The sequence below is a fragment of the Dermacentor albipictus genome, chromosome 2 (assembly GCF_038994185.2).
Source record: "Dermacentor albipictus isolate Rhodes 1998 colony chromosome 2, USDA_Dalb.pri_finalv2, whole genome shotgun sequence".
Classification (NCBI taxonomy): Eukaryota; Metazoa; Arthropoda; class Arachnida; order Ixodida; family Ixodidae; genus Dermacentor; species Dermacentor albipictus.
Window position 1 is genome coordinate 64,095,960 of NC_091822.1, and position 13,292 is coordinate 64,109,251.

The following is a 13,292-nucleotide window of genomic DNA, read 5'->3' on the forward strand; positions in this document are numbered from 1 at the left end:
TGCCTAATCTTTATGCCTTCAGATTAATTCTTATGTACAAGAATGCTATTAGAACAAACAACGCAGATATGTTGACACTGTTCAACCTTCAAAGCAATGTGCCCATGTACAATGTACGCCGTTGCACCACTTGGTCTACACCGTTTTGTCGGACTGTGTACCGATTTCAATCAAGCGCCTATAAACTTCCCTGTTACCTTAACACACTTGAGCGTAATAACACCTCCCTGGAAGAAATATCGAAAAATAAGTTAATTAGTGTTTTGCCGCTCCTGCACTAATGTATAGTGTTTCATTCTGTTTTTGTATGTCGCGCTATTGTTTCTTACGTCACACAATGTTAACAAATGCGCTAAGGCTGTTGTCGATTTTGTACGTATATTTTCTTACTGATCCCTACTGTATTTTTTGCCCTTGTAAGTTCACAAATTTCGCAATGTATTCCAATGTGTCTAGTATTTCTCTGCGTTTGTCATGAATAAGCTGCTTCTCGTCATACTGTCATGTGGGGCGTAATGGGGTTTTTTTCAAGCCGCTGCATGCGGCTTTTACCCTTACGTCCGCTCTCATTCTGTATTCTGTGGAAAGAGAGAAATAAAGATTATTATTATTATTTCTGCGTAGGGTGAGAATGAGGCGCATGCGGGGAGCCGCGCACTTCCCATCAGTGTAATGTCAAAAAAGAAACTTAAGCCAACACCTGCACAGTTTCCTTTCCGTTATGCGCATATCTGGCGTCCGTTCACGCGCCTTTATTGAGATCAGCAAAAGTCGTCCCGGCACAGCAATCGGTCAGCAGTGATAGTTCGAGATATAACGTTTAAGAGCATTCGAATTGCATAGGAGCTGAGAAGGAGGAGGAGTAGATTTTAATGGAGAGAAAGGAGGAGAGGTCGGCCTGGAGAGCGTGTCTCTAGCCTGCTACTCCTCACTTGGGAATGGGGAAGTGGAAAATACAGGGAAAGGTAGGTGGCGGATGATTATGATATGGTACAATGAGATACTATATACACGTTGTCCAATATACGGATGCGCACTGGAGACGCAATACACTAATAGTAATCTTGTCCATACAAAAAGTAATCTTGCCCCAAAAAGTTTTTGCGCAAACACATTTCGCACTGACTACACGTCTCACAGCTTCTAGAGGCGATCGTCTAAACCAGTCTCACTTAAAAAGTTCAAAAGTGCTTTTATGGCCCGTTGGACACAGTCAACACTCCTCCACGCGCCCAAAAGCTTTTCTTCTGAAAAGGGGCGGGAGTCCAAGCTGTCAACTGTAGATTTGAGTTTTCTTCGTTCAGCCGCATGTTGAGGGCACACGCAAAGTACGTGAGCTATTGTCTCGAGAGTGCGACAGACGCTACATTCAGGGTCCCGTGTTTGTCCAATCTTGTGAAGGTATTGGTTGGTGTATGTCACACCCAGCCGTAATCGATGAATGAGCGTTTCCTGGCTTCTCCGCAACCGAAGTGGATGCCGGAATTGTAATCCAGCGTCAAGTCTATGGAGGCGCTCTTGTCGATGTTCGGGATCGATGTTAGTCCCAATGTTGCGCCGTAGAAGTTTTAAGGGAGGTATGGAGCAAGGCGTTAATGTCATACCGGGGAAAATGAATTTTTATAATAGTTCCGTCAGTGTGCGCCTGTTTTGCTTCTGCGTCAGCCTGTTCGTTTCCAGCTATTCCACAATGGCCAGGAATCCACTGCAGCACAATGGTATGTCCGGAATGAGACGCCTCAGCAAGCAGATACATGATGTCATAAACCAGGGGACTATATACGGTTCTGTCACTCATATAATTGCTGATGAGTTGCAGTGCTGGTTTTGAGTCGCAGAACACTGTCCACTTCTCGAGACTTTGTTGCAGTATGCAGCGAACTGCTTCTCGAACTCCGGTCAACTCAGCTGCTGTAGACGACGTCCTGTGTCCTATCTTGAACCGTTGTGCGATCCCCATTCCTGGCACAGTGCAGGCCGCCGTGGAAGAGGTCTGTGTCACAGAGCCATCTGTAAAAATATGTTCGTAATATCCATACATGTAAGCAATGTATGATAGCGTGAAACGCTTGAGGCCAGCAAGCGGCATCTTCGACTTCTTCGTTATTCCAGGGATTGAGAGCCTCACCGTTGGCTTTGTCATCGTCCAGAGTGGAACTTCGGGTATGTCATACGGTTCGAAGTCCGACGGCAATAAGTCTTGCTGCGACAACACGGCTTCTGAGTAGGCGGACACAGGCCGTACGCTTGTGACATTCGTGAGTGGATGGTTTCTGTGTCTGGTCAGTACTCTTAGATGCACTCGCAATGGCTCATGTTGCAGATAAACTCGAGCTGGGCGCGCACGTGCCTCTGCAATAGTGCCCCAAGTAGACGCACATCGTGGTAGTCCTAGGCAAATTCTCAGTGCGCGAGCCTGAGCACTTTCAAGTGTGCGTACAGCAGTTGTACTAACCCGAGAAAGTACAGGCGCACTGTAGCGGAAGTAGCCAACAAAAAGTGCCTGGTAGAGCTGCAGAAGAGATGACATGGATGGCCCCCATCATTTTCCAGACACATGTCGAATGATCTGAGTAAAGCTGTCTAGCTTTTTTTCTTAATCCTGAGAGGTGCTTCGACCAAGATAAGTCACAGTCGATGATGACTCCGAGAAACTTATAGTGGGTTACTGAATGTATAATCTTCCCATCAATCATAACGGGGTAGCAGGCCATTGACTTTCGTGTAAATGCCATGGTTACACTTTTTTCCGGTGAGAGCTGCAGTCCGCGACTGTTTGGGTATGTCGACGTTATTGACACCGCGCGCTGCAGCTTCGTTTGCACTTGTAAGCGCGTTAAGCTCATGGTCCATATACAGATGTCGTCTGCATACACAGAGACCGAGACTGCGCCTGCGTGTTCTTTGACCAGTCCGATGAGAACGATATTGAATAAGGTTGGGCTCAATACACCTCCTTGAGGCACTATACGATAGACAGGGTGGTTCTTTGTTTCTCCGTCTGGAGTTGTCATGAATATCGTTCTCTCTTGAAGATAGCTGGCTATCCATTGATGTTACGTCCCCCGACGCCACATTCTTCTAAGGCATTTAAAATTGCATCGTGGAGAACGTTGTCAAAAGCACCCTTGATGACAGCAGCCGTTAATCGACGGCGACGTTTCTGATGTTGAACAGTTGTTACTAGGTCAATGACGCTCTCGATTGACGACCTACCCTTTCGGAAACCTGTCATTGCGTCTGGATATATATTACGCTTCTCCAAAAACCACTCCAGGCGCGTCAAAACCATGCGTTCCATGGTTTTACCTATGCAACTGGCAAGCGCCACAGGTCTGTAGGAAAGCATAGCATGGGGTGTCTTGCCTGGTTTCAATAATGCCACAATTTTGCTTGTCTTCCAATGTGCAGGCACCGTTCCCGAGGACCACGAGAGATTGTATAAAGCCAGGAGCTCTTCAGTCGCTCTAGGGCCTAGATGGTGCAAGGTAGAATAGGTAATGCCATCAGGACCAGGCGCACTTGAGTGTCTTGAGGAGGAAATCGCTGCACGTAGCTCTTGCAGCGTGAATGGGAGGTCGAGGCGATCGTCCATTGTTGGAGGAGCACACCTGAGCACTGAAGCTACCGATGCTGTAGATCCAGAGAGGTGTATGCAGAAATCTTCCACAATTTCCTTCTCACTGCGCGTCTGGATGATAGCCAAAGCTCGGAAGGGACGTAGCTGTTGTGGAGGAGATGGTAGTGCTCGTACCACATGCCATATTGTGGACAACAGTTTTCTTGGGTCCAGGCTGGTGCAAAATGACCTCCAACGTTGTCTGTCGAGCTTGTCTAAGTATCTTTGAATTTTCTTTTGCACACGGCGTGACGTCCTCAAGTCTGATATCAATTTAGTTCGCCTGTATTTCCTCTCGGCGCGACGTCGGACTGCCCGCAGCTCTTCATTTATAAAGTCAACGGATGTTCTTGAATTTGAAGTTTCGATGATGTGCATTGCGTGCATTGCGTGCATTGCTGCTCTAATGCGCTCTTCAATCTCTTTCGGTGAAATTACACAGTTGCTAGATTCTTCTAGCTTGTTCTGAAACGCATCCCAGTCAGTGCGTCGCGTATGAGAACTTGGAAGTCTTGTAAACCACCTCAGTTGTACATAAGTAGCTATAGTCGAATACAACTTTAGAAAAAAGGGGAGGCCCCGCCCAGATGACCGAAGCGGCGAAGTCACCGGCCGTCCGGCGCATGACGTCGGTCCAGAATGCGCGCCCATTGGTGCACCCGCCTCGGAGGAGTAAACGCCTCCTTTTTTCTAAAGTTGTATCCGACTATAGGTGATCACTGCCATGCGTTTCAGCATCTGTGCACCAGGCAGCAGAAGACGAAAGGCATCGTGAAGCGATAGCTAAATCGAGACAGCTGCTGTACGTCGTGCCACGAAGAAATGTTGGTGGGCCATCGTTCAGGATCTCAAGATCATTGCTGTTTGTGAAGTTAAGAAGTTGTCTTCCTCGAAGGTTTGTGATGCTACTACCCCAAAGATGGTGGTGCGCGTTGAAATCGCCTACAATAATATGAGGTCCTTGGCAAGAGTCAAGAACAAGTTTCAGGTGTCCAGAGTCAAATCTTCCCCTGGGAGAAATATAGCCACCGATGATCGAGATTATCCGGCGCTTTAGCTTCAGTGTTATAGAGACGTACTCGTTGCTGTTATGCACCGGAACTTGGTTTAGCGAATACGTCAGGTCACATCGCACACATAGTAAAACTTTGCTAGTATTTCCACTTGTCCCAGATGCGAATTGTTCATAGCCAGAGAGTCTAAATGGCGATGTCATATTCGGCTCGCATATTACGATAACTGGAAACCGATGCTTGAGCACTCTCTGTTTAAGATCTCCCAGGCGACCCCGTAGACCTCGTGCGTTCCACTGGAATATTACGGAACCGCTTATCCTTTCCTGTAGTGACAACCTGGAAGCTGATGATGCCTTGGCGTTTACTAGCCTTTATACAGCAGCAAGCACTGGTTCTAGTGCGTCGAGAATTTGCACCGCAGCCTTGGCAACGGGCGTCTTAACTCCGATGAGCAGCATTCGCAAGGAACGAATCAACTGTGCAAGCATTGCCTTGATTTGCCTATCCGACGATGAAGGTTCATGGTCACGCTGGCGTTCCGGCTGCACTTCTGTACTCCGAGATGGCAGGGAAGGCCATATTGTAGTGTCCTTGGTGTTTAGAAGAATAAACGTGGTTAAAGGTGCCTGTGACGTTTGAGGACTAGCATGAGCGCGCGACGACTTTTCCTGGAGTACAGGTTGTCCTGTTGTCGATGCTGATCTCCTTCTGCGATTACGTGAGCGCCTCTCGCGGTGGTGGACCTTGGTAGCAGCTTCTCTGTGTGTAGATCGATCTCGTAGCATTTTCCTTAGCACGGACATTTCAGTCTTTAATTTTGGACAGTCCTTCGACGTTGCCTAGTGTGGCCCATCGCAGTTAGGGCACTTCAAGTCAGAGCCAGCACTCGTCAACTGATCGTGATCACCACCACAGCGCGGACATGTCATCTTGTTAACGCACACAGCAGTGACATGCCCGATTTTCTGGCATTTACGGCACTGCAAGGGCCTAGGGATGTATGGACGGACAGGATGGCGCACATAACCCACTTTACATGTGTTGGTAAGGTCTCTCCCTCAAAAATGAGTTTTATGCACCTCGACCGTCCAAAACGGTGTATGTCTGTGATATGGACGGTTGATGAGATTAGCGTTGGGAGATCGTCATTATCAATATCTGTATCGACATCGTAGATAACACCGGCGGTGGTGCTGCCTCCATGTACGATGAATGAGCGGACAAGTATATTTCCTAGCTCAGTTACAGCTTTCATGGTGTCGAGGCTGGTTCGTGTAGTCACATCAACAGTAAGTATGTTTCTTCTGGGATTAATTCGGACCTCTCTGATTTGCCCTGGAGCCAGCCTCTCGAGATAGGCAGTGAGAGTTTGCCTATTGAGGGAATTGAGGTTGCCTGTAGAAGCGACGGGGATGTAGGCGATTGTGTACGCTTGCTGTGTGGGCGGCTTATTGTAGTTAAGCTCACTCACGCTTGATGTCCTACGAAGTTTCCTCTTCAACCGACGATTTGTGACCTCGGTATATCCGCCGTCAGAATCCATGTCGTCGACGTCTGAGCAGCTCGAAGACCTTGGCAGAGTCGCGTTGAGGTGGTCGAGCGCAGCAGACCGACTTGCAGCTTGGAGGTCAGCCCCCAACCTTGGCGGCAGAGGAGGCGGAACGTCCGTCATTGCTTTTGATATCGTACCCGCCACGGGGGCGACGGTACGCACAAATTTAACCGAAAAAACCAGAGCGAAGCAGGACTAGCAGCTGATCAAGAACTCGTCTTCTTCGTCTCGGAGCTGAGAAAGTTGCCCTGAACCTATATGCCTTGGCTAGCAACAGATTATTATGGGGCGTCTTCATGCGGTTCTGTCTTCAGAGGCTTCGTATACGCACGCCATACCGCCTGTCGAAGTAGGCTGCCTAGTTCGATCGAGAGAGAGAATAAACCTTATACAAAAGAGCACGAGGACCTCCAACGCTCTGCAGTGTGTGGTACCCTTACTTCAGGTGTCCCGTGGCCTTAGCTGCCCTTGTGGCTCGGTTGACGGGGTCGAGCTGGTCCGCCTAGCCGAAGCTGGACAGCGCTGCTTCCCATCGCCGTGTAGTAGGGGGTGCGCTTTGGGTGTGAGCTCTTGCGTGCTTGCGCAAGCCCATACCATATGGTAAGGCATTGCACATTTATCGCAGTGTGGGCATTTATAAGACAGCACGGGGTGTTTGGCGTGGTAGATACCCTAGTTAGCATACGCGCTTGTTTGGAGTTTCCGCCATACCACGGCTTCCTCTCGCGTGAGAGCATTGTGAGGTGGTGGTATACTGTTCTTCGTGAAAGGCTATAGTGTGGTAGGAGGCTTCGGCGCAGTGCAGTGTACCATTAGCCTGAAAGTGTATCACTTTACTGCGGGATAAAAAAAAACACTTAGTAGCTTCCCTTGAAAAAAATTAGACCAAAACCTAGCAATCCTAGCTCTCTAAGTATGCGATATCACACTTAGCATACTCAGCAGAATGATTTAGACAACTGCTAGTGCGCGCATCACTGATGACCTTGAACAGTCTCGTTTCTCAGAGTGACCTCTCTCTACCTCATATCTCTTACAAACTTGCGATTCCGTGTACACCGGCACCCACTCGCGTCCTCACACCTCAACACACTTCAACTTCTTTGTCAGATGCCTCCAAAGTGGGTGAAGTCCGCCTATAATTCTATGGCAATAGAAATTTATAGAACTCGCCATCCATCTCGTAAACGTCAACGAAATGCCTGACTGCGACCGAGCTAGTTTTGTTTGCCTTTGCTCACTCTCAAAGGCCCCAATGCTCGCTTGCACGATAGCGAATAAACGTTCGGCTAAGTTTGTGAAGCAGAAGCTCGTCCTCTTTTTTTCTCGTCGCTTTATCGGGGTTGTTGGCGACAGAATATTTTCAAACATAAATGCCAGCGTCTAGGCAACCAAATTTTTTTTATTATGTCTAGAAGCCGTTCAGGTAGACATTTCGCGAGTGTCGACGTTTTATGTGCGAAAGACGAAATTAGTATTGGCATTTCAATTAATTTGTGCTATATTTTGACGTCCCGAAACTGCACAGCGGTTTACGAGGGACGCCGTCGACTGGATAGCTTCGGAATAAATTTTTGACCACCTGGGGTTCTTTTCTTCACCCAGTGTTTCCGGCTAAAAAAGAGAAAGAAAAAAACTCACCTGTCTTTGCGGAGACCGACCAGTACTCGGCGTCAAGCCTACGCGCGATCTTGGTGGCGTCCGTTTCCATGCCGTCCAGACAGCCATCGTTCTGGGGACAGCAAAAAAAAAAAAAAAGAATGCGGAACAGGATTAGTGCAAGCGACGATATATGCAGGACTTCTCTCGTTCTGGCTGTCATGAAAAGAAGAAAAGCGGAGAATCGGATGCCCTGAAACAAATTATATAATTTATGTGCAACAGGATCGGCCACTCTCGTTCTTCCGATGGACCTTCACTTCGTACGCTGTAGCATAAAACGCTCGCCGCCTGCTTGTACGGTCGTACTGTAGCAATTTGAAATGCTGTAAAAAAACAGCGACGGGTGCGGCTCTTGGAAGGACCAGTCTTCTACGGCGGATAGGACGCGAAATCATATCACGCCTTTCCTCATTTATAGCAGAAAGATCAGTGATTCAGTACGGAGCATTCGGAAAATGAAGCGACGGCGGTGGTCTCCGTAATAACCTTGATTCATATTTTACGTCCAGTTCATTTACGCTCAAGTACGAAATCGTGATTTAGCAAAAGGGACACACACTGCAACTGGTTTTGAATAGCAGCGTTAGATACTGACTCGGAAGCCAAATTCACAAAACTTTATTTTTGTAAAGGCTATTTTTCATTTACCACGTGTCCAGCATCATGATTGGTTGAATTTTCCATTTCGAATAATTCTAGCGTAAAAGCTTTTTTCTGAATACGGCCCCAAATGCTTGAGATGCTACCTCAATAAGAATCTCCTTCCTTCCCTCCCTCCCTCTCTCTCTCTTTCCTCTCTCTTAGCAACCACTGCACCGACTTCGAATGGTGGCTGGGTGTTCAGCGTACCAGGAGGTCCTTCTTGGTGCCCACGAGGAATCGCAGGGGCTCGTGTCCCGTCCCGGTGCTCTCCAGGGTCTCCTCCAGCCACTGGGGCGTGTTGTACAGGCTGGCCGCCAGGGACAGGTCGAACACCAAGATCACCACTGCGAGTCATACACGCGTGGCACAAGCAACGTACAGCTCACGCGAAATCCACTGCGTGCGTTTAGCTTGCAATAACCGTTGTAGATAAAGGCATCGAAAAAAAAAGATAGTAGCGATGAAATCTCCGCACAGTGTGGGCTGTTCCGCTTGCTTCTTGTGTCTAGTAATTTTCAGCGCGGTTATGCAACGGTCATGCAAAGCCAAAAAAAAAACCGATCGCCCACCCTTATGCGCCGATCGGTTTTCCCGAGTAAATGAGGCAGTCACAACGTGCAAGTAAACAGATGTCATTTAACAGCTGACAAACCTCTGGCGAAGTTGAACTTTCCAGTTTTTGTAAGTTTATTCAACAGTAAACATGCAGTATGAAACATGTAACATGAATCTTAAGGCAGAACGCTGTAAAAGTGGCATGAAGGGAACACTGGTTCAAGCTGCACCCCGTCAGGGGACCTGCTACTTTCCAGTAGACCAGCAAGATAGTTAACCTAGTTACCCCGAAGTAATGTACGGTACGTACCCTGAGCTCCTCGGTAGTACGCTGAAGTGATGCTCCTGAAACGCTCCTGGCCCGCCGTGTCCCAGCTTCGTGCAAAGGGGGAGAAGGTAAGAAATTGAGAGCGGTGCGGAAGGGGGAAAGGGACGACAAATCTGGGTACCACGGTCTGCTGACACAGGCCGCGACATTAAGCGTCAACACTGCATATTCCACTGCTTAGAGGTAAGTCGTCTGATACTACGAGAAAGAAAAAACGACACAAGCACGGTATTAAGAGGAAGATTTAGCTCGGGTGTTCCTGTCTAAGCATATGTAAAAGGAGAATTCGTTTTTCTCGGCAAGCACTGCACCAAATTTGCTACGGTTTGTTGCACTTAAAAGAAAAACCTAAAATGTAGTGACTGTTCGTTTCGAATTTTTGAGCTAGGTCCTCAATTTAGTGATAAAAATTGGCAAAAATCGAACATTTTCAGAAAACTAAAATATCAGGTTTACAACTCTGCATATCAACAACGAAAAAAATGATAGTACAATTCTGTGAATTGCATCTAGTAGTACATCTAAAGCTGACAAAAGTGATAAGTTACACCTGAATATCGAAAAACTTTTTAATATGTAAATACAGCTTTTGCAGAACCCTTGTAAACAACGTAACAAAGTCACTTAATATCTAAAATGACATGTAATTTGTCCGCTTTGGATTATCTAACGGACGCCATTTACAGAACCGCGATATCTATTCTTGACGCGGAGCTATGAATTTGTAAACTTCGTGCTTTTATTTCTTTCAGACTGTTGAATACTTGAAAATCTCTATAACAAAATTTTTGCTCTAAATCTGAATTCCGCTTCCAACAGTCACTAGAATTTAAGTTTCTCTCTCAAATGCAACAAATTTCATTAAAATCGGTCCAGGGGTTATCTCAGAAAAACGTTTTTTGCGTTTTACATGTATTTGAATAGGCCGCGTCAGAGTTGGGCCCGAGCTAAAGCTTCCTCTTAAGCAATCTGGCCCAAAAAAGGCAAACTGAAGATAGAGTGTTATCATAGCGTTGCTATATACTGGCCGCCTATCAGCCTTGAATGCACCTCGAACTTGCCAGCTGCATGCGAGGTTAGGAATAAGGTAAAACACACTCGGAGATTCTCCTATCACATGTACTTATAGTGGCAACGATAACAATACCTCGATGCTAAGACTTCGATGCTGAGAGCTCAATGTTTCCATGCGATTCGCGTGTAACTTGGGCACCATGAGATGGGAAATGTTCCGGTCACATTCCGCCTTATTTTCTTCCGCCATCTTTTGTAACGACCCATTTTAGTGAAGAAAAAAAAAGGAAGGAGTTTGACAGCTTTTATGCGTATGGGCAGCGTATACGAAACAGGGCACAGTGAAGAAAGGGTCCGGTGTATAATGCAAACAGCTAAACATAAACCACTTGTTTAAAAAAGAAAGCATTCAATTGACAAAGAAATGAACTTTCGCGCCGATGTTTCTCTCTTCTCTTTCAAGAAGCTGTAAAGAACTCATCCAGCTTTCAGCGCATCTTAAAAGCCATGAACAATAAACATCATCCGAATTATTAACTAACATTTTTGAAGCATCGCTTTAGCTCATGGTTAACTCCGATGCTGCATATTCAAATATGTGTAAAACGCGGAACCGCTTTTAAGAAACAACCCCATGACTGATTTGAATGAAATTTGTTGTACTTGAAATAAAAAGTAAAGTTCTAGTGACTGTACCACGCGAAATGTTTGCTAAGGCCTGGAAATTTTTAGAAACATTGCCTGAGCATGTTTGGTACAACGTCACGGGCATTGGGGGGACGAGGTACTCATAGGGGTCTCATAGCCCGTAAACTTAACTGCTGTGGAACTCTAAAACGCCATGTTTTTTTTTTCATGCAAAAAGAAACCATATTCCTCATTTTAGCGTAATCAGTTAACCGAAGGCAACCGCTTTGAGCAGCGCGTAAAAGAAGTGAGGCGATTGCACAGACGACAGTCATTTCTACGGATGTCTCAAAAGAAGTCGAGCTTTAGCGACGTTTCATTGTTTCATTTTTATTGCATTTCGTCAGATACGAACTAATTTACATAGAGGCTAACGTCGCGTGAGTGGAGGACGATTACGCGGTTGCACGACCGTGCCACAGTCGACAAGCCAGCGGCAGACGGCGTCTGCAGGAATGACTCATACTCACTGAGCTATAGCAAGTCTCGCACTGGCGGTTTGTTACTGCTTTTTATTCCATTTAACGCGTGGACAACCCTAAATAAAAAACAAGAAAAAACAAGAAAACGACGCCTAAAACTAAACCATTTAATCTTCGCCGCACAGTTGTCCTCGCGCATCCGATTCACAATTTGCGTGCGTCATGCGCAGTGTGCACAGGCGGCCGCGGGACGGGCGACGACGCGAATCGGAATGTCCGGCTTCCGGAAAGCAAAAATGTTTTTGTCGAGCCTGGCTTTCCGCGAATTCGCTGGCCGTGGTGCTGTAGACTTGACGGACGACGACGGGATGTTCTGCGAGACCCGCGGGATCGCCGAGGCAGTGGTGGCGGAGAATGGACGAGCTCGCGGACGAACCGTTCTTCGGGTCATCGTATCTCTTAAGCTGACGTTGCATCCGCGCAGGTGTAGTTCGTGAAAATAGACCGCGTACTTATGTTCACTGCGCTTCAATTAGCGTCCCTATAGGCTATTTCTGAGCTATTACGTTCGTTCCTAGGGAAGCTCGATCCTCATCGAAGGAACCGCCGAAGAACTTTATCGAACAGCCGTGACAAAGTCATTCGAGAGGCGGCTATGCGTACTCCAGACTCCAGTTTCCACGCATATAGTAAACATGTAGGGTACGTTCAATGACGCGCCATCAACTATACCTGCTGCACTGACAATTGCGGGAGGAAGTGGCTCTGCGTACAAGTGGAATATTACCGTGTGACGTAGCGACTGTACTGATGTCGTCGTGAAACGTGCGCACGCCACTGCTGCCCAAACTGAATTTCGAGTAACGGCTACCCGTTTCTACCCGAAAAAAAGAACAATTGTTCCAAAAGGGACACTCAAGAATTCCAGCAGAGTACTACCAGTACGCCTTGCTTAGCGAAGGGTTGATGCGGCTGCAGGCTAAGCGCAAGACTGCTTTGGCTGCAGCCATATCCATCGTATAGGCCGCCTTCAAACGTTTACTCAAGGCTCGGTCGTCCCACTCACATCTGCAGGCTGAATGGCACTTGGAGGATGCTGAACTTCTCCACCTCGAAGTCCACGCCGATGGTCGCCTTGTAGTTGGCATCGTAGACCTCGTGGCAGAACCTGCAGAGCACGCGCATATGTAGCCCCGAGTTAATGCATGCCTCGTAAAAAAAGGGGGGAACAGTCGCGCATTTGTGAATGCGAAACGCCATCATCAGTTGAGAATGCATCGCATTTGAGGCGAGGAGTTACATTTGACAGACTTCCTCTGTGCAGTGGTGTCACATAGATTAAGATGTGCCTATATGCCGTGTCACACCGTGCGCTACATAGCGACACAGTCCAAACTGGTTTCTGTGGAGAAGCAACTCGTGCCTAATCATTCTAGGCTTATTACAGCAAACTTAAAAATACATACAAATATAATCATAAACGCCACACACATCGCACCTCGCTGCCCGTTTCAATCGAACTGACTTCAGTATTAGAGAGTACACTTTATAGAAAAGAGCTCACGAGCGTAGGTAGCTCTTCCACTGTACAGACTTCAGTATGAGGAACGGCAGCTAGGCGCCTACTTTAAAGTCAAAGCATTAAATGGCTCACGAGGCTTAAAATCTGGCGTTGGCGTCGGGACCAAACGATGGTCCAAAAAAGCTACGAACCCTCGAGTTTTGGTGGGAGTTATTTGAGGCTACAAGCTCTCGGTTTCTGGTGTTAATTAAGACGCAGTTAACTGAGGCGCAG

General features: G+C 47.2%; 1 protein-coding gene across 1 annotated transcript in view; it reads right to left on the reverse strand.

Moving 5' to 3' along the window:
* Positions 1 to 13,292, reverse strand: part of RabX5 (RAS oncogene family member RabX5) — an 81,766-nt gene that overhangs the window by 15,678 nt on the left and 52,796 nt on the right. Inside the window, exons 4-7 of the mRNA XM_065440820.2 lie at positions 12,564 to 12,665; positions 9,357 to 9,421; positions 8,699 to 8,835; positions 7,829 to 7,919 (exon numbers count right to left, since the gene is read on the reverse strand). Coding sequence (XP_065296892.1) covers positions 7,829 to 7,919; positions 8,699 to 8,835; positions 9,357 to 9,421; positions 12,564 to 12,665 — 395 coding nt within the window. The remainder of the gene's footprint in view (positions 1 to 7,828; positions 7,920 to 8,698; positions 8,836 to 9,356; positions 9,422 to 12,563; positions 12,666 to 13,292) is intronic.